Source organism: Bombina bombina, chromosome 3 (genome assembly GCF_027579735.1).
Source record: "Bombina bombina isolate aBomBom1 chromosome 3, aBomBom1.pri, whole genome shotgun sequence".
Lineage (NCBI taxonomy): Eukaryota > Metazoa > Chordata > Amphibia > Anura > Bombinatoridae > Bombina > Bombina bombina.
This window is the reverse complement of record NC_069501.1, coordinates 857378938-857401137: the sequence shown is the minus strand read 5'-3', so window position 1 is coordinate 857401137 and position 22200 is coordinate 857378938. Positions and strand designations below refer to the sequence as shown.

At 42.7% G+C, this 22200-nt stretch overlaps 1 protein-coding gene across 1 annotated transcript in view; it reads left to right on the top strand.

Moving 5' to 3' along the window:
• IPO5 (importin 5) overlaps window positions 1-22200 on the top strand; it is a 411785-nt gene that overhangs the window by 275872 nt on the left and 113713 nt on the right. The window contains exon 15 of the mRNA XM_053705479.1: window positions 3986-4107. Within this exon, the coding sequence (XP_053561454.1) occupies window positions 3986-4107 (122 nt within the window). The remainder of the gene's footprint in view (window positions 1-3985; window positions 4108-22200) is intronic.

Below are 22200 nucleotides of genomic sequence, written 5' to 3'. Positions count from 1 at the left end.
ACAACTATACCTATTGAGTAAAGTTGTGCTTTCAAAGACCCTATGGATAAGAAGTTAGAGGGTCTTCTAAAGAAGTTATTTATTCATCAGGGTTTTCTTTTACAACCTACAGCCTGCATTGTTCCAGTTACTACTGCAGCAGCTTTTTGGTTTGATGCTCTAGAAGAGTCTCTGAAGGCTGAGACCCCATTAGAGGATATTTTGGATAGAATTAAGGCTCTCAAGTTAACTAATTCTTTTATTACAGATGCCGCCTTTCAAATTGCTAAATTAGCGGTGAAAAATGCAGGATTTGCCATTTTAGCACGTAGAGCGGTATGTCTCAAATCGTGGTCTGCTTATGTGTCATCAGTCTAACATTTAGCTATTCCTTTCAAGGGTAAGACCCTATTCAGGCCTGAATTGAAGGAAATCATTTCTGACATTACTGGAGGTAAAGGCCACACCCTACCTCAGGATAAGTCTGTTAAGATGAGTGGTAAACAAAATAATTTTCTTTCCTTTCGAAATTTTAAAGGAATACCCTCTGCTTCCTCTTCCTCCACAAAGCAGGAAGGGAATTTTGCTCAATCCAAGTCAGTCTGGAGACCCAACCAGGCTTGAAATAAAGGTAAACAATCCAAGAAACCCGCTGCTGCTACAAAGACAGCATGAAGGGGCGGCCCCCGATCCGGGACCGGATCTAGTAGGGGGCAGACTTTCTTTCTTTGCTCAGGCTTGGGCAAGAGATGTTCAGGACCCCTGGGCATTGGGAATCGTGACCCACGGGTATCAACTGGAATTCAACGATTTTCTCCCAAGAGGGAGATTTCATCTTTCACGATTGTCTGTAGACCAGATAAAGAGAGGCGTTCTTACGCTGTGTAGAAGACCTACCATGGGAGTAATTTGTCCCGTTCCAAAACTGGGACAGGGGTTTTACTAATCTTTTCGTGGTTCCCAATAAAGAGGGAACTTTGACCCATTTTAGATCTCAAGTGTCTAAACAAGTTTCTCAGAGTCCCATCGTTCAAGATGGAGACTATACGAACAATCTTAACAATGATCCAGGAGGGTCAATATGACTACCGTGGACTTGAAGGATGCATACCTTCATTTCCCTATCCACAAGGATCATCATCAGTTCCTAAGGTTTGCCTTCCTGGACAAACATTATCAGTTTGGCGCTTCTCTTCGGGTTGGCCACAGCACCCAGAATCTTCACAAAGGTTCTAGGGTCTCTTCTAGTGGTTCTCAGACTGCGGGGCATAGCAGTGGTGCCTTATCTGGACGATATTCTGATTCAGGCGTCAACTTATCTGACAAAATCTCACACGGACATAGTGTTCTCTTTCCTGAGAACTCACGGTTGGAAGGTGAATATAGAAAAGAGTTCACTAGTTCCACGGACAAGGGTTCCCTTCTTGGGAACTCTGATAGACTAGGTAGACATGAAAATATTTCTGACGGAGGTCAGAAAAGGAAAAATTCTAAATACTTGCCAAGCACTTCAGTCCATTCCTCGGCCATCAGTGGCTGTCTATGGAAGTCATTGGATTAATGGTAGCGGCATTGGACATTCCGTTTGCTCGCTTTCATCTCAGACCACTGCAGCTATGCATGCTCGGACAGTGGAATGGGGACTATGCAAATTTATCTCCTCAGATAAATCTGGATCTCTTCTTCGGTGGTTGTCGCCGGATCATCTGTCCCAGGGGACATGTTTCCGCAGACCCTTGTGGGTGATAGTGACAACGAACGCCAGTCTTCTGGACTGGGGTGCAGTCTGGAATTCCCTGAAGGCTCAGGGTGTTTGGACTCAGGTGGAGTCTCTACTTCCTATCAATATTCTGGAACTGAGAGCAATATTCAATGCACTTCAGGCGTGGCCTCAGTTGGCTTCGGCCAAATTCATCAGATTCCAGTCGGACAATATCACGACAAAGCTAATCCGATGGACAGAGGCCCACTCTTGCTATATGTCGGCAATCTAAATCACAGGAGTAGAGAACTGGGAAGCGGATTTTCTTCTAAGTCGTCAGTTTTCATCCGGGGTAGTGGTAACTCCACTCGGTGGTGTTTGCTTCATTGATTCGCCAATGGGGAAAACCGGAATTGGTATTGATGGCATCTCGTCAGAATGCCAAGCTTCCATGTTACAGATCCAGGTTGAGGGATCCTCAGGCCGAACTGATAGATGCCTTGACAGTGCCTTGGTCGTTCAGCCTAGCTTATGTGTTTCCACCCCTTCCACGCGTGATTCCTTGGATCAAACAGGAGAGAGCTTCAGTAATCCTGATAGCGCCTGCGTGGCCACGCAGGACTTGGTATGCGGATCTAGTGGACATGTCCTCTCTGCCACCGTGGAAACTTCCTTTGAGACAGGATCTTCTCATTCAAGGACCTTTCCAACATACAAATCTAAATTCTCTGCAGCTGACTGCGTGGAGATTGAACGCTTGATTTTATCAAAGCGAGGATTCTCCGATTAGGTCATTGATATTTTGATACAGGCTCGAAAGCCTGTCACTAGAAAGATCTAACATAAGATATGGCGTAAATATCTTTATTGGTGTGAATCCAAGGGTTACTCATGGAGTAAAGTTAGGATTCCCAGGATTCTGTCTATTTTTCTCCAAGAAGGATTGGAGAAAGGGTTATCAGCAAGTTCCTTAAAGGGACAGATTTCTGCTTGGTCAATTTTGCTTCACAACAACGTTTGGCAGATGTGCCAGATGTTCAGTCTTTTTGTCAGGCTCTAACAAGAATTAAGCCTCTATTTAGACCAATTACTCCTCCCTGGAGTTTGAATTTATTTCTTCGAGTTCTTCAAGTGGTTCCATTTGAACCCATGCATTCCATAGATATTAAATTGTTATCTTGGAAAGTTGTGTTTTTAGTTGCTATTTCTTCTGCTCGAAGATTATCTGAGGTTTCAGCGTTACAATGTGATTCGCCTTATCTTATATTTCATTCTGATAAGGTGGTTTTACATACCAAACCTGGATTTCTTCCTAAGGTTGATTCAAATAATAATTGGGAAATTGTTGTTCCTTCCTTGTGTCCTAATCCTTCTAAGAAGGAGCGTTTGTTACATAACCTGGACGTGGTCCGTGCCTTGAAGTTTTACTTACAGGCTACCAAGGATTTCCGTCAATCATCTTCATTATTCATTGTTCTGGAAAGCATAGGGGTCAGAAAGCTACGGCTACCTCTCTCTTTGTTTTTCGCTGAGAAGTATCATCCGCCTGGCATATGAGACTGCTGGACAGCAGCCTCCTGAAAGAATTACGGCTCACTCTACTAGGGCTGTGGCTTCCACATGGGCCTTTAAAAACGATGCTTCTGTTGAACAGATTTACAAGGCTGCGTCCCTTCATACTTTTTCCAAATTTGATACTTTTGCTTCTTCTGAGGCTGTTTTTGGGAGAAAAGTTCTTCAAGCAGTGGTGCCTTCCGTTTAGGTCTCTGTCTTGTCCCTCCCTTTCATCCGTGTCCTCTGGCTTTGGTATTGTATCCCAGAAGTAAGGATGAAATCCGTGGACTCGTCGTATCTTGTAGAAGAAAAGGAAATTTATGCTTACCTGATAAATTGATTTCTTCTACGATACGACAAGCCCTCCCTGTCATTTTAAGACTGATTATATTTTATTTTTACAACTTCAGTCACCTCTGCACCTTTAGCTTTTCCTTTCTCTTCCTAAACCTTCAGTCGAATAACTGGGGGTGGAGGGAAGGGAGGAGCTATATATACAGCTCTGCTGTGGTGCTCTTTGCCACTTTCTGTTAGCAGGAGGTTAATATCCCAAAAGTAAGGATGAAATCCGTGGACTCGTCGTATCGTAGAAGAAATCAATTTATCAGGTAAGCATAAATGTCCTTTTTTAGTACTACTTATGACATTACATTCGTGTCCACATGACACCAGCTGTGAGTTATTGTTGATGTAGAGCATCTAACCTAGTTTTAATGATTTCTTTTTTTTTTTTTTTTTTTCTACCTCTAGCACAAGACATGGAGAATATGAGTGATGATGATGGATGGGAATTTGTTAACCTAGGAGATCAGCAAAGTTTTGGAATCAAGACAGCAGGTCTTGAGGAAAAAGCTACTGCTTGTCAGATGTTGGTAAGCACAATAAAATACAAAGTTTTCTTTCCTAAGATATGGTGAGTCCACAGAATCAGCAATTACTACTGGGAATATCACTCCTGGCCAGTAGGAGGAGGCAAAGAGCACCACAGCAAAGCTGCTATGTCACTAACCTTACCCATAACACCCAGTCATTCTCTTTGCCTGCGGTGCAAGGAGGAGGTAAAGTTTGTTGGTGTCTGAATTTTTTTCAAGAGTTTATTATTTCTTCTACAAGATACAAGTCCACAGATTTCATCCTTGTGGGATATTAACCTCCTGCTAACAGGAAGTGGCAAAGAGCACCACAGCAGAGCTCTATATATATATATATATATAGCTCCTCCCTTCCCTCCACCCCCAGTCATTCTCTTTGCCTGTGTTAGTACTAGGAAGAGGTAAAGTGAGGTGTTGATTTTTAGTTTCTTCAATCAAGAAGTTTTTTATTTTTAAATGGTACCGGTGAGTACTATTTTCATCAGGGAGATATGGAAGAAGATTTCTGCCCTGAGGTTGATGATCTTAGCAGATGTAACTACGTTCAATATCGGTTCCCACAGAGCTTCTGAAGGTAGTACAAGAGAAATCTTCAGTGTGGAGAACGGTTTCTTGCTACAAGCAGTATTGAGGTATATGCAGTCCTTTATTTCTGAGGAGACTGTGGCGAGGTGCAGGGGTTACTTTTTCAAATCAAACATATTTTTGGCTATAAATATCTTTTAGAGGTTAATTTCTCCCCTTACTCTTGGGGTGCAATAATTTTTGGCACTATTGATTATGTGTAGTTAATTTTAAAGAGTTAACGTATTTAGGCAGTTTGGGAAAAATTGTGCGCTTTATTTCTTAAAGGCGCAGTACACGTTTTTCAAAAAATTGTTTAAATCAATAAATAGTGTTTAACGACTATTGTGGTTATTGCTAGTCTGTTCAACATGTCTGACATTGAGGATACTAATTGCTCTATGTGTTTAGAAGCCATTGTGGAACCCCCTCTTACGTTGTGTACCTCTTGTACTGGGCCTTACAAGGGCCTTACAATGTAAAAAGCACATTTTAAATAAAGAAAGTGTGCCTAAGGATGATTCTCAGTCTGAAGAGAATCAGGATCTGCCATCCAATTCTTCCCGTGTCACAATCTTTAACGCCCACACAAGCGACGCTGAGTACCTTTAGTGCATCTAATTCTTTTACTCTGCAGGAGATGGCTGCAGTTATGTCAACTACACTTACAGAGGTATTTAAATTACCAGTGTTACAGGGTAAACGCAGTAGGTCAGGTATTAATGTGAGTACTGAATCCTCTGATGCTTTATTGGCTATTTCTGACGTACCCTCACAGTGCTCTGAGTTTGGGGTCAGGGAATTGCTGTCTGAGGGAGAACTTTCAGATTCAGGAAAGATATTATCTCAGACAGATTCGGACGTCATGTCCTTTAAATTTAAGCTGTAACACTTCCGCCTGTTACTTCGGGAGGATTTAGCGACTCTGGATGATTGTGACCCTATTGTGATACCACCAGAGAAATTGTGTAAGATGGACAAATACCTAGAAGTGCCTACTTACACTGATGTTTTCTTTCATGTAATTAGCAAGAGTCCATGAGCTAGTGACGTATGGGATATACATTCCTACCAGGAGGGGCAAAGTTTCCCAAACCTCAAAATGCCTATAAATACACCCCTCACCACACCCACAAATCAGTTTTTACAAACTTTGCCTCCTATGGAGGTGGTGAAGTAAGTTTGTGCTAGATTCTACGTTGATATGCGCTCCGCAGCAGGTTGGAGCCCGGTTTTCCTCAGCGTGCAGTGAATGTCAGAGGGATGTGAGGAGAGTATTGCCTATTTGAATGCATCGATCTCCTTCTACGGGGTCTATTTCATAGGTTCTCTGTTATCGGTCGTAGAGATTCATCTCTTACCTCCCTTTTCAGATCGACGATAGCGGGGGCTGAAAATGCTTCATTTTATTGCGTCATTCTTGGCGCTGACTTTTTTGGCGCAAATTTTTTTTTTTTTTCTGTTTCCGGCGTCATACGTGTTTTTTGCCGCCAAATGTGTCGGCGTTCCGGATGTGGCGTCATTTTTGGCGCCAAAAGCATTTAGGCGCCAAATAATGTGGGCGTCTTTTTTGGCGCTAAAAAAATATGGGCGTCATTATTGTCTCCACATTATTTAAGTCTCATTATTTTGTGCTTCTGGTTGCTAGAAGCTTGTTCACTGGCATTTTTTTCCCATTCCTGAAACTGTCATTTAAGGAATTTGATCAATTTTGCTTTATATGTTATTTTTTTCTATTACATATTGCAAGATGTCCCACGTTGAAGCTGAGTCCCAAGATACTTCTGGAAAATCGCTGCCTGGTGCTGGAGCTACCAAAGCTAAGTGTATCTGCTGTAAACTTTTGGTATCTGTTCCTCCAGCTGTTGTTTGTCCTGTTTGTCATGACAAACTTGCTAATGCAGATAATATTGTACTGTACTGTTACATTACCTGTTGCTGTTCCGTCAACATCTAATGCTCAGAGTGTTCCTGATAACATAAGAGATTTTGTTTCTAAATCCATTAAGAAGGCTATGTCTGTTATTCCTCCTTCTAGTAAACGTAAAAAGTCTTTTAAAACTTCTCATTTTTCAGATGAATTTCTCCAACATAGGTGTGTCCGGTCCACGGCGTCATCCTTACTTGTGGGATATTCTCTTCCCCAACAGGAAATGGCAAAGAGCCCAGCAAAGCTGGTCACATGATCCCTCCTAGGCTCCGCCTACCCCAGTCATTCTCTTTGCCGTTGTACAGGCAACATCTCCACGGAGGTGGCTTAGAGTTTTTTAGTGTTTAACTGTAGTTTTTATTATTCAATCAAGAGTTTGTTATTTTAAAATAGTGCTGGTATGTACTATTTACTCAGAAACAGAAAAGAGATGAAGATTTCTGTTTGTATGAGGAAAATGATTTTAGCAACCGTTACTAAAATCCATGGCTGTTCCACACAGGACTGTTGAGAGGAATTAACTTCAGTTGGGGGAACAGTGAGCAGTCTCTTGCTGCTTGAGGTATGACACATTCTAACAAGACGATGTAATGCTGGAAGCTGTCATTTTCCCTATGGGATCCGGTAAGCCATGTTTATTAAGATAGTAAATAAGGGCTTCACAAGGGCTTATTAAGACTGTAGACTTTTTCTGGGCTAAATCGATTCATTATTAACACATATTTAGCCTTGAGGAATCATTTAATCTGGGTATTTTGATAAGATTATATCAGCAGGCACTGTTTTAGACACCTTATTCTTTAGGGGCTTTCCCAAATCATAGGCAGAGCCTCATTTTCGCGCCGGTGTTGCGCACTTGTTTTTGAGAGGCATGACATGCAGTCGCATGTGTGAGGAGCTCTGATACATAGAAAAGACTTTCTGAAGGCGTCATTTGGTATCGTATTCCCCTTTGGGCTTGGTTGGGTCTCAGCAAAGCAGATACCAGGGACTGTAAAGGGGTTAAAGTTAAAAACGGCTCCGGTTCCGTTATTTTAAGGGTTAAAGCTTCCAAATTTGGTGTGCAATACTTTTAAGGCTTTAAGACACTGTGGTGAAATTTTGGTGAATTTTGAACAATTCCTTCATATTTTTTCGCAATTGCAGTAATAAAGTGTGTTCAGTTTAAAATTTAAAGTGACAGTAACGGTTTTATTTTAAAACGTTTTTTGTACTTTGTTATCAAGTTTATGCCTGTTTAACATGTCTGAACTACCAGATAGGCTGTGTTCTGAATGTGGGGAAGCCAGAGTTCCTTCTCATTTAATTAAATGTGATTTATGTGACAATGACAATGATGCCCAAGATGATTCCTCAAGTGAGGGGAGTAAGCATGGTACTGCATCATTCCCTCCTTCGTCTACACGAGTCTTGCCCACTCAGGAGGCCCCTAGTACATCTAGCGCGCCAATACTCCTTACTATGCAACAATTAACGGCTGTAATGGATAATTCTGTCAAAAACATTTTAGCCAAAATGCACACTTATCAGCGTAAGCGCGACTGCTCTGTTTTAGATACTGAAGAGCATGACGACGCTGATAATAATGGTTCTGAAGGGCCCCTAAACCAGTCTGATGGGGCCAGGGAGGTTTTGTCTGAGGGAGAAATTACTGATTCAGGGAACATTTCTCAACAAGCTGAACCTGATGTGATTACGTTTAAATTTAAGTTGGAACATCTCCGCATTCTGCTTAAGGAGGTATTATCCACTCTGGATGATTGTGACAAGTTGGTCATCCCAGAGAAACTATGTAAAATGGACAAGTTCCTAGAGGTCCCGGGGCTCCCAGAAGCTTTTCCTATACCCAAGCGGGTGGCGGACATTGTAAATAAAGAATGGGAAAGGCCCGGTATTCCTTTCGTCCCTCCCCCCATTTTTAAAAAATTGTTTCCCATGGTCGACCCCAGAAAGGACTTATGGCAGACAGTCCCCAAGGTCGAGGGAGCGGTTTCCACTTTAAACAAACGCACCACTATACCCATAGAAGATAGTTGTGCTTTCAAAGATCCTATGGATAAAAAATTAGGTTTACTTAAAAAGATGTTTGTTCAGCAGGGTTACCTTCTACAACCAATTTCATGCATTGTCCCTGTCGCTACAGCCGCGTGTTTCTGGTTCGATGAGCTGGTAAAGGCGGTCGATAGTGATTCTCCTCCTTATGAGGAGATTATGGACAGAATCAATGCTCTCAAATTGGCTAATTCTTTCACCCTAGACGCCACTTTGCAATTGGCTAGGTTAGCGGCTAAGAATTCTGGGTTTGCTATTGTGGCGCGCAGAGCGCTTTGGTTGAAATCTTGGTCAGCTGATGCGTCTTCCAAGAACAAGCTACTTAACATTCCTTTCAAGGGGAAAACGCTGTTTGGCCCTGACTTGAAAGAGATTATCTCTGATATCACTGGGGGTAAGGGCCACGCCCTTCCTCAGGATCGGCCTTTCAAGGCCAAAAATAAACCTAATTTTCGTCCCTTTCGTAGAAACGGACCAGCCCAAAGTGCTACGTCCTCTAAGCAAGAGGGTAATACTTCTCAAGCCAAGCCAGCTTGGAGACTAATGCAAGGCTGGAACAAGGGAAAGCAGGCCAAAAAACCTGCCACTGCTACCAAGACAGCATGAAATGTTGGCCCCCGATCCGGGACCGGATCTGGTGGGGGGCAGACTCTCTCTCTTCGCTCAGGCTTGGGCAAGAGATGTTCTGGATCCTTGGGCGCTAGAAATAGTCTCCCAAGGTTATCTTCTGGAATTCAAGGGGCTTCCCCCAAGGGGGAGGTTCCACAGGTCTCAGTTGTCTTCAGACCACATAAAAAGACAGGCATTCTTACGTTGTGTAGAAGACCTGTTAAAAATGGGAGTGATTCATCCTGTTCCATTAGGAGAACAAGGGATGGGGTTCTACTCCAATCTGTTCATAGTTCCCAAAAAAGAGGGAACGTTCAGACCAATCTTAGATCTCAAGATCTTAAACAAGTTTCTCAAGGTTCCATCGTTCAAAATGGAAACCATTCGAACAATTCTTCCTTCCATCCAGGAAGGTCAATTCATGACCACGGTGGATTTAAAGGATGCGTATCTACATATTCCTATCCACAAGGAACATCATCGGTTCCTAAGGTTCGCATTCCTGGACAAGCATTACCAGTTCGTGGCGCTTCCTTTCGGATTAGCCACTGCTCCAAGGATTTTCACAAAGGTACTAGGGTCCCTTCTAGCTGTGCTAAGACCAAGGGGCATTGCTGTAGTACCTTACTTGGACGACATTCTGATTCAAGCGTCGTCCCTTCCTCAAGCAAAGGCTCACACGGACATCGTCCTGGCCTTTCTCAGATCTCACGGATGGAAAGTGAACGTGGAAAAGAGTTCTCTATCTCAGTCAACAAGGGTTCCCTTCTTGGGAACAATAATAGACTCTTTAGAAATGAGGATTTTTCTGGCAGAGGCCAGAAAAACAAAACTTCTAGACTCTTGTCGGATACTTCATTCCGTTCCTCTTCCTTCCATAGCGCAGTGCATGGAAGTGATAGGTTTGATGGTAGCGGCAATGGACATAGTTCCTTTTGCGCGCATTCATCTAAGACCATTACAACTGTGCATGCTCAGTCAGTGGAATGGGGACTATACAAACTTGTCTCCGAGGATACAAGTAAATCAGAGGACCAGAGACTCACTCCGTTGGTGGCTGTCCCTGGACAACCTGTCACAAGGGATGACCTTCCGCAGACCAGAGTGGGTCATTGTCACGACCGACGCCAGTCTGATGGGCTGGGGCGCGGTCTGGGGATCCCTGAAAGCTCAGGGTCTTTGGTCTCGGGAAGAATCTCTTCTACCGATAAATATTCTGGAACTGAGAGCGATATTCAATGCTCTCAAGGCTTGGCCTCAGCTAGCGAGGGCCAAGTTCATACGGTTTCAATCAGACAACATGACAACTGTTGCGTACATCAACCATCAGGGGGGAACGAGGAGTTCCCTGGCGATGGAAGAAGTGACCAAAATCATTCTATGGGCGGAGTCTCACTCCTGCCACCTGTCTGCTATCCACATCCCAGGAGTGGAAAATTGGGTCGTCAGACATTGCATCCGGGGGAGTGGGAACTCCATCCGGAAATCTTTGCCCAAGTCACTCAACTGTGGGGCATTCCAGACATGGATCTGATGGCCTCTCGTCAGAACTTCAAAGTTCCTTGCTACGGGTCCAGATCCAGGGATCCCAAGGCGGCTCTAGTGGATGCACTAGTAGCACCTTGGACCTTCAAACTAGCTTATGTATTCCCGCCGTTTCCTCTCATCCCCAGGCTGGTAGCCAGGATCAATCAGGAAAGGGCGTCGGTGATCTTGATAGCTCCTGCGTGGCCACGCAGGACTTGGTATGCAGATCTGGTGAATATGTCATCGGCTCCACCATGGAAGCTACCTTTGAGACGAGACCTTCTTGTTCAAGGTCCGTTCGAACATCCGAATCTGGTCTCACTCCAGCTGACTGCCTGGAGATTGAACGCTTGATCTTATCGAAGCGAGGGTTCTCAGATTCTGTTATCGATACTCTTGTTCAGGCCAGAAAGCCTGTAACTAGAAAGATTTACCACAAAATTTGGAAAAAATATATCTGTTGGTGTGAATCTAAAGGATTCCCTTGGGACAAGGTTAAGATTCCTAAGATTCTATCCTTCCTTCAAGAAGGATTGGAAAAAGGATTATCTGCAAGTTCCCTGAAGGGACAGATTTCTGCCTTGTCTGTGTTACTTCACAAAAAGCTGGCAGCTGTGCCAGATGTTCAAGCCTTTGTTCAGGCTCTGGTTAGAATCAAGCCTGTTTACAAACCTTTGACTCCTCCTTGGAGTCTCAACTTAGTTCTTTCAGTTCTTCAGGGGGTTCCGTTTGAACCCTTACATTCCGTTGATATTAAGTTATTATCTTGGAAAGTTTTGTTTTTGGTTACAATTTCTTCTGCTAGAAGAGTTTCAGAATTATCTGCTCTGCAGTGTTCTCCTCCTTATCTGGTGTTCCATGCAGATAAGGTGGTTTTACGTACTAAACCTGGTTTTCTTCCAAAAGTTGTTTCTAACAAAAACATTAACCAGGAGATTATCGTACCTTCTCTGTGTCCGAAACCAGTTTCGAAGAAGGAACGTTTGTTGCACAATTTGGATGTTGTTCGCGCTCTAAAATTCTATTTAGATGCTACAAAGGATTTTAGACAAACATCTTCCTTGTTTGTTGTTTATTCCGGTAAAAGGAGAGGTCAAAAAGCAACTTCTACCTCTCTCTCTTTTTGGATTAAAAGCATCATCAGATTGGCTTACGAGACTGCCGGACGGCAGCCTCCCGAAAGAATCACAGCTCATTCCACTAGGGCTGTGGCTTCCACATGGGCCTTCAAGAACGAGGCTTCTGTTGATCAGATATGTAGGGCAGCGACTTGGTCTTCACTGCACACTTTTACCAAATTTTACAAGTTTGATACTTTTGCTTCTTCTGAGGCTATTTTTGGGAGAAAGGTTTTGCAAGCCGTGGTGCCTTCCATCTAGGTGACCTGATTTGCTCCCTCCCATCATCCGTGTCCTAAAGCTTTGGTATTGGTTCCCACAAGTAAGGATGACGCCGTGGACCGGACACACCTATGTTGGATAAAACATATTTTTTTTTTACCTTATAATTTACTTTCTCAACGGGTGTGTCGGGCCCACGGCCCGCCCTGGTTTTTTAATCAGGTCTGATAATTTATTTTCTTTAACTACAGTCACCACGGTATCATATGGTTTCTCCTATGCAAATATTCCTCCTTAACGTCGGTCGAATGACTGGGGTAGGCGGAGCCTAGGAGGGATCATGTGACCAGCTTTGCTGGGCTCTTTGCCATTTCCTGTTGGGGAAGAGAATATCCCACAAGTAAGGATGACGCCGTGGACCGGACACACCGTTGGAGAAAGTAATTTATCAGGTAAACATAAATTCTGTTTTTTAAATGAACATCATCATTCTGATACTGATATTGGTTCCTCTGATTCAGAGGTTTCTGTCTCAGAGGTTGATGCTGATAAATCTTCATATTTATATAAAATGGAATTTATTCGTTCTTTACTTAAAGAAGTCCTAATTGCATTAGAAATTGAGGATTCTAGTCCTCTTGATACTAAATCTAAACGTTTAGATAAGGTTTTTAAATCTCCTGTAGTTATTCCAGAAGTGTTTCCTGTCCCTAGTGATATTTCTGAAGTAATTTCCAGGGAATGGAATAATTTGGGTAATTCTTTTACTCCTTCTAAATGTTTTAAGCAATTATATCCTGTGCCATCTGACAGATTAGAATTTTGGGACAAAATCCCTAAGGTTGATGGGGCTGTCTCTACTCTTGCTAAGCGTACTACTATTCCTACGGCAGATGGTACTTCCTTTAAGGATCCTTTAGATAGGAAAATTGAATCCTTTCTAAGAAAAGCTTACTTGTGTTCAGGTAATCTTCTTAGACCTGCTATATCTTTAGCGGATGTTGCTGCAGCTTCAACTTTTTGGTTAGAAGCTTTAGCGCAACAAGTAACAGATCATAATTCTCATAGCATTATTATTCTTCTACAACATGCTAATAATTTTATTTGTGATGCCATCTTTGATATCATTAGAGTTGATGTCAGGTATATGTCTCTAGCTATTTTAGCTAGAAGAGCTTTATGGCTTAAAACTTGGAATGCTGATATGTCTTCTAAGTCTACTCTGCTTTCCCTTTCTTTCCAGGGTAATAAATTATTTGGTTCTCAGTTGGATTCTATTATCTCAACTGTTACTGGAGGGAAAGGAACTTTTTTACCACAGGATAAAAAATCTAAAGGTAAATTTAGGTCTAATAATCGTTTTCGTTCCTTTCGTCACAACAAGGAACAAAAGCCTGATCCTTCATCCTCAGGAGCGGTATCAGTTTGGAAACCATCTCCAGTCTGGAATAAATCCAAGCCTTTTAGAAAACCAAAGCCAGCTCCCAAGTCCACATGAAGGTGCGGCCCTCATTCCAGCTCAGCTGGTAGGGGGCAGATTACGTTTTTTTCAAAGAAATTTGGTTCAATTCCGTTCACAATCTCTGGATTCAGAACATTATTTCAGAAGGGTACAGAATTGGCTTCAAGATAAGGCCTCCTGCAAAGAGATTTTTTCTTTCCCGTGTCCCAGTAAACCTAGCGAAGGCTCAAGCATTTCTGAAATGTGTTTCAGATCTAGAGTTGGCTGGAGTAATTATGCCAGTTCCAGTTCTGGAACAGGGGCTGGGGTTTTATTCAAATCTCTTCATTGTACCAAAGAAGGAGAATTCCTTCAGACCAGTTCTGGATCTAAAAATATTGAATCGTTATGTAAGGATACCAACATTCAAAATGGTAACTGTAAGGACTATCCTGCCTTTTGTTCAGCAAGATCCACTATGTCCACAATAGATTTACAGGATGCATATCTGCATATTCCGATTCATCCAGATCACTATCAGTTTCTGAGATTCTCTTTCCTAGACAAGCATTACCAGTTTGTGGCTCTACCGTTTGGCCTAGCAACAGCTCCAAGAATTTTTACAAAGGTTCTCGGTGCCCTTCTGTCTGTAATCAGAGAACAGGGTATTGTGGTATTTCCTTATTTGGACGATATCTTGGTACTTGCTCAGTCTATACATTTAGCAGAATCTCATACGAATCGACTTGTGTTGTTTCTTCAAGATCATGGTTGGAGGATCAATTTACCAAAAAAAGTTCATTGATTCCTCAGACAAGGGTAACCTTTTTAGGTTTCCAGATAGATTCAGTGTCCATGACTCTGTCTTTGACAGACAAGAGACGTCTAAAGTTGATATCAGCTTGTCGAAACCTTTAGTCACAATTATTCCCTTCGGTAGCTTTATGCATGGAAATTCTAGGTCTTATGACTGCAGCATCGGACGCGATCCCCTTTGCTCGTTTTCACATGCGACCTCTTCAGCTCTGTATGCTGAACCAGTGGTGCAGGGATTACACAAAGATATCTCAATTAATATCTTTAACACCGATTGTACGACACTCTCTGATGTGGTGGACAGATCACCATCGTTTAGTTCAGGGGGCTTCTTTTGTTCTTCCGAGCTCTTCAGTCTTGGCCTCTTCTAAAGAGAGAATCGTTCATTTGTTTTCAGACAGACAATGTCACAACTGTGGCATACATCAATCATCAAGGAGGGACTCACAGTCCTCTGGCTATGAAAGAAGTATCTCGAATTCTGGTATGGGCGGAATCCAGCTCCTGTCTAGTTTCTGCGGTTCATATCCCAGGTATAGACAATTGGGAAGCGGATTATCTCAGCCGCCAAACGTTACATCCGGGCGAATGGTCTCTTCACCCAGAGGTATTTCTTCAGATTGTTCAAATGTGGGGTCTTCCAGAAATAGATCTGATGGCTTCTCATCTAAACAAGAAACTTCCCAGGTATCTGTCCAGATCCAGGGATCCTCAAGCGGAAGCAGTGGATGCATTGTCACTTCCTTGGAAGTATCATCCTGCCTATATCTTTCCGCCTCTAGTTCTTCTTCCAAGAGTAATCTCCAAGATTCTGAAGGAATGCTCGTTTGTTCTGCTGGTGGCTCCAGCATGGCCTCACAGGTTTTGGTATGCGGATCTTGTCCGGATGGCCTCTTGCCAACCGTGGACTCTTCCGTTAAGACCAGACCTTCTGTCACAAGGTCCTTTTTTCCATCAGGATCTCAAATCCTTAAATTTAAAGGTATGGAGATTGAACGCTTGATTCTTAGTCAAAGAGGTTTCTCTGACTCTGTGATTAATACTATGTTACAGGCTCGTAAATCTGTATCTAGGGAGATATATTATAGAGTCTGGAAGACTTATATTTCTTGGTGTCTTTCTCATCATTTTTCCTGGCATTCTTTTAGAATTCCGAGAATTTTACAGTTTCTTCAGGATGGTTTGGATAAAGGTTTGTCTGCAAGTTCCTTGAAAGGACAAATCTCTGCTCTTTCTGTTCTTTTTCACAGAAAGATTGCTAATCTTCCTGATATTCATTGTTTTGTACAAGCTTTGGTTCGTATAAAACCTGTCATTAAGTCAATTTCTCCTCCTTGGAGTTTGAATTTGGTTCTATGGGCTCTTCAAGCTCCTCCGTTTGAACCTATGCATTCTTTGGACATTTAAATTACTTTCTTGCAAAGTTTTGTTCCTTTTGGCCATCTCTTCTGCCAGAAGAGTTTCTGAGTTATCTGCTCTTTCTTGTGAGTCTCCTTTTCTGATTTTTCATCAGGATAAGGCTGTGTTGCGAACTTCTTTTCAATTTTTACCTAAGGTTGTGAATTCCAACAACATTAGTAGAGAAATTGTGGTTCCTTCATTATGTCCTAATCCTAAGAATTCTAAGGAGAAATCATTGCATTCTTTGGATGTAGTTAGAGCTTTGAAATATTATGTTGAAGCTACTAAGAATTTCCGAAAGACTTCTAGTCTATTTGTTATCTTTTCCGGTTCTAGGAAAGGTCAGAAGGCTTCTGCCATTTCTTTGGCATCTTGGTTGAAATCTTTAATTCATCATGCTTGTGTCGAGTCAGGTAAAACTCCGCCTCAAAGGATTACAGCTCATTCTACTAGGTCAGTTTCTACTTCCTGGGCGTTTAGGAATGAAGCTTCGGTTGATCAGATTTGCAAAGCAGCAACTTGGTCTTCTTTGCATACTTTTACTAAATTCTACCATTTTGATGTGTTTTCTTCTTCTGAAGCAGTTTTTGGTAGAAAAGTACTTCAGGCAGCTGTTTCAGTTTGATTCTTCTGCTTATAATTTCAGTTTTTTTCATTATAAGTTTTAAACTTTGTTTGGGTGTGGATTATTTTCAGCGGAATTGGCTGTCTTTATTTTATCCCTCCCTCTCTAGTGACTCTTGCGTGGAAGATCCACATCTTGGGTAGTCATTATCCCATACGTCACTAGCTCATGGACTCTTGCTAATTACATGAAAGAAAACATAATTTATGTAAGAACTTACCTGATAAATTCATTTCTTTCATATTAGCAAGAGTCCATGAGGCCCACCCTTTTTTGTGGTGGTTATGAATTTTTTGTATAAAGCACAATTATTCCAATTCCTTATATTTATGCTTCACACTTTTTTCTTATCACCCCACTTCTTGGCTATTCGTTAAACTGATTTGTGGGTGTGGTGAGGGGTGTATTTATAGGCATTTTGAGGTTTGGGAAACTTTGCCCCTCCTGGTAGGAATGTATATCCCATACGTCACTAGCTCATGGACTCTTGCTAATATGAAAGAAATGAATTTATCAGGTAAGTTCTTACATAAATTATGTTTTTCCGGTTCCTAAAAGAATTTCGGAAATTGTAAAAAAAGGAATGGGATAGACCAGGTATACCGTTCTCTCCTCCTCCTAATTTTAAGAAAATGTTTCTCATATCAGACACCATTCGGGACTCTTGGCAGTCGGTCCCTAAGGTGAAGGGAGCTATATCTACCCTGGCTAAGCGTACAACTATACCTATTGAGGACAGTTGTGCTTTTAAAGACCCTATGGATAAGAAGTTAGAGGGTCTTCTAAAGAAATTTATTCATCAGGGTTTTCTTTTACAACCTACAGCCTGCATTGTTCCAGTGACTACTGCAGCAGCTTTTTGGTTTGATGCTCTAGAAGAGTCTGAAGGTTGAGACCCCATTAGTGGATATTTTGGATAGAATTAAGGCTCTCAAGCTAGCTAATTCTTTTATTACAGATGGCGCTTTTCAAATTGCTAAATTAGCGGCGAAAAATGCAGGATTTGCCATTTTAGCGCATGGAACTTTATGGCTCAAATCGTGGTCTGCTGATGTGTCATCATAGTCTAAGCTTTTAGCTATTCTTCACAAGGGTAAGACCCTATTCGGAACCTGAACTGAAGGAAATTATTTCTGACATTACTGGAGGTAAAGGCCACGCTTTACCTCTGGATAAGTCTGTTAAGATGAGGGGTAAACAAAATAATTTTCGTTCCTTTCGAAATTTTAAAGGAATACCCTCTGCTTCCTCTTCCTCCACAAAGCAGGAAGGGAATTTTGCTCAATCCAAGTCCGTCTGGTGACCCAACCAGGCTTGGAATAAAGGTAAACAATCCAAGAAGCCAGCTGCTGCTACAAAGACAGCATGAAGGGACGGCCCCTGATCCAGGACTGCATATGGTAGGGGGCAGACTTTCTTTCTTTGCCCAGGCTTGGGCAAGAGATGTTCAGGACCCATGGACATTGGAAATCGTGACCCACGGGTATCAACTGGAATTCAAGGATTTTTTCCCAAGAGGGAGATTTCATCTTTCATGATTGTCTGTAGACCAGATAAAGAGAGGCGTTCTTACGCTGTGTAGAAGACCTCTACCATGGGAGTAATTTGTCCCATTCCAAAACTGGGACAGGGGTTTTACTAATCTTTTCGTGGTTCCCAAAAAAGAGGGAACTTTCAGACCCATTTTAGATCTCAAGTGTCTAAACAAGTTTCTCAAAGTCCCATCGTTCAAGATGGAGACTATATACGAACAATTTTACCAATGATACAGGAGGGTCAATATATGACTACCGTGGACGTGAAGGATGCATACCTTTCATATCCCTATTCACAAGGATCATCATCAGTTCCTAAGGTTTGCCTTCCTGGACAAACATTATCAGTTCGTGGCTCTTCCCTTCGGGTTGGCCACTGCACCCAGAACCTTCACAAAGGTTCTAGGGTCTCTTTTGGCGGTTCTCAGACCGCGGGGCATAGCAGTGGCGCCTTATCTGGACGATATTCTGATTCAGGCGTCTTACCATCTGACAAAATCTCATACAGACATGGTTCTGTCCTTTCTGAGGATTCACGGGTGGAAGGTGAATCTAGAAAAGAGTTAATTACTTCCACAGACAAGGGTTCTCTTCTTGGGAACTCTAATAGATTCCATATCCATGAAATTTTTGTTGACGGAGGTCAGAAAGTTAAAGATTCTGAATACATGCCGAGCCCTTCAGTCTAATCCTCGGCCATCAGTGGCTCAGTGCATGGAGGTAACTGGATTGATGGTGGCGGCAATGGGCATCATTCCGTTTGCTCGTTTTAATCTCAGACCGCTACAACTGAGCATGCTCAGGCAGTGGAATGGAGATTATGCAAATTTGTCTCCTCAGAAAGATCTGTGGTTGTTGCCGGATCATCTGTCCCAAGGGACGTGCTTCCGCAGACCCTCATGGGTGATAGTGACAACGGACGCCAGTTTTCTAGGTTGGGGTGCAGTCTGGAATTCCCTGAAGGCTCAGGGTGTGTGGACTCAGTCGGAGTCTCTACTTCCAATCAATATTCTGGAATTGAGAGCACTATTCAATGCGCTTCAGGCTTGGCCTCAGTTGGCTTTGGCCAAATTCATCCGTTTTCAGTCGGACATCACGACACTGGCTTACATCAATCATCAGGGAGGAACAAGGAGTTCCTTAGCGATGACAAAAGTATCCAAGATAATTTTATGGGCGGAGGCTCACTCTTATCTGGCAGCAATCTACATACCACGAGTGGACAACTGGGAAGCAGACTTTTTAAGCAGACAGACGTTTCATCCAGGGGAGTAGAAACTCCATCCGGAGGTCTTTGCCACTCTGATTCACAGATGGGGCAGACCGGAATTGGATCTGATGGCGTCTTGTCAGAATGCCAAGCTCCCAAGATACGGATCCAGGTCAAGGGATCCTCAGGCCCGAACTGATAGATGCCTTGGCAGTGCTTGGGTCGTTCCACCTAGCTTATGTGTTTCCACCGTTTGATCCGTGCAATCACCCGGGGAAGGAGAGCAAACAGGAGAGGACTTCGGTAATTCTAATCGTGCCTGCGTGGCCTCGCAGGACTTGGTATGCCGATCTAGTGGACATGTCCTCTCTGCCGCCGTGGAAGCTTCCATTGAGGCAGGACCTTCTCATTCAGGGGCCCTTCCAACATCCGAATCTAGTTTCTCTGCAGCTGACTGCTTGGAGATTGAATGCTTGATTTTATCTAAGCGGGGTTCTCTGATTCAGTCATTGATACTTTGATTCAGGCACGTAAGCCTGTTACTAGAAAGATCTACCATAAGATATGGCGTAAATATCTTTATTGGTGCGAATCCAAGGGCTACTGATGGAGTGGAGTTAGGATTCCCAGGATTTTATCTTTTCTCCAGGAAGGATTGGAGAAGGGGTTATCAGCAAGTTCCTTAAAGGGACAAATTTCTGCTTTGTCGATTTTATTACACAAGCGTTTGGCAGATGTTCCAGACGTTCAGTCTTTTTGTCAGGCTCTGACCAGAATCAAGCCTGTGTTTAGACCAATTGCTCCACCCTGGAGTTTGAATTTAGTTTTTAATGTTCTTCAAGGGGTTCCGTTTGAACCCATGCATTCCATAGATATTTAGTTGTTATCTTGGAAGGTTTTATTTTTGGTTGCTATTTCTTCTGCTCGTAGTTTCCCAGCTTTCAGCGTTACAATGTAACTCTCCTTATCTTATTTTTCATTCTGATAAGGTGGTTTTACGTACCAAACCTGGTTTTCTTCCTATGGTTGTTTCTAATAAGAATATTAATCAGGAAATTGTTGTTCCTTCATTGTGTCCTAATCCTTCCTCTAAGAAGGAGCATTAGTTGCATAACTTGGACGTGGTTCGTGCCCTGAAGTTTTACTTGCAGGCGACTAAAGAATTTCGTCAATCATCTTTATTTTTTCTGGAAAGCGTAGGGGTCAGAAAGCTACGGCTACCTCTTTCTTTTTGGCTGAAGAGTATCATCCGCCTGGCATATGAGACTGCTGGACAGCAGCCTCCTGAAAGAATTATGGCTCATTCTACTACGGCTGTGGCTTCCTCATGGGCATTTAAAAACGATGATTCTGTTGAACAGATTTGCAAGGCAGCAACTTGGTCGTCTCTCCACACTTTTTCCAAATTTTACAAATTTGACACTTTTGGTTCATCTGAGGCTGGTTTTGGGAGAAAGGTTCTTCAAGCAGTGGTGCCTTCTGTTTAGGTTCCTGTCTTGTCCCTCCCTTTCATCCGTGTCCTATAGCTTTGGTATTGTATCCCATAAGTAAGGATGAAATCCGTGGACTGGTCATATCTTGTAAAAGAAAAGGAAATTTATGCTTACCTGATAAATTTATTTTACGATATAACGAGTCCATGGCCCACCCTGTCATTTCTAAGACAGGTATTTATTTTTGTTAAACTTCAGTCACCTCTGCACCTTTGGCTTTTCCTTTCTCTTCCTTACTTCGGTTGAATGACTGTAGTGGGAGGGAAGGGAGGAGCTATATATATACAGCTCTGCTGTGGTGCTCTTTGCCAATTCCTGCTGACCAGGAGGCGTAATCCCATAAGTAAGGATGAAATCCGTGGACTCGTCATATCGTAAAAGAAATACATTTATCAGGTAAGCATAAATTTTGTTTTTCTCTCACGCATTCCAGCGAACCCAGGAAAGGCTCAGGCTTTCCTGAAGTGTGTATGAGACCTGGAGTTATAAGGTAATCATGCCAGTTCAGTTTCAGGAACAGGGTCTGGGGTTTTATTCAAATCTATTCATTGTCCCAAAGAAAGAAAATTAATTCAGACCAGTTCTGGATCTAAAGATTTTGAATCGATATGTAAGAGTACCAACTTTCAAAATGGTGACTATAAGGACTATTCTGCCTTTTGTTTAGCAAGGGCATTATGTCCACAATAGACTTACATGATGCATATCTTCATATTCCGATTTATCCAGATAACTATCAGTTCCTGAGATTCTCTTTTCTAGATAAGCATTACCAATTTGTTGCTCTTCCTTTTGGCCTAGCGACGGCTCCAAGAATCTTTTCAAAGGTTCTCGGTGCCCTACTCTCTGTAATCGGAGAGTGGGGTATTCAGTGTTTCCTTATTTGGACGATATCTTGGTAATTTCTGTCTTTACGTTCTGCAGAATATCACACAAATCAACTAGTGTTGTTTCTTCAAAGACATGATTGGAGGATCAATTTACCAAAAAGTTCTTTTGATTCCTCAGACAAGGGTAACCTTTTTAGGTTTCCAGATAGATTCAGTGTCCATGACTTTGTCTCTAACAGACACGAGACGTTTAAAATTGGTTACAGCCTGTCGGAACCTTCAGTCTCAGTCATTCCCTTCTGTAGCTATGTGCATGGAAGTTTTAGATCTTATGACTGCAGCATCGGACGCGATCCCCTTTGCTCGTTTTTATGAGACCTCTCCAGCTTTGTATGCTGAACCAAGTGGGAACTCCACCCGGAGGTTTTTGCTCAGCTGACCCAGCACTGGAGCATTCCGGAATTGGATCTGATGGCGTCCCGTCAGAACACCAAACTTCCTCTTTACGGATCCAGGTCCAGGGACCCCAAGGCGGCATTGATGCTCTAGTAGCGCCTTGGTCCTTCAGTCTAGCTTATGTCTTTCCACCGTTTCCCCTTCTCCCTCGGCTGGTAGCCAGAATCAAGCAGGAGAAGGCTTCGGTAATTTTGATAGCACCTGCGTGGCCACGCAGGACTTGGTATGCAGACCTAGTGGACATGTCATCTGTTCCACCATGGA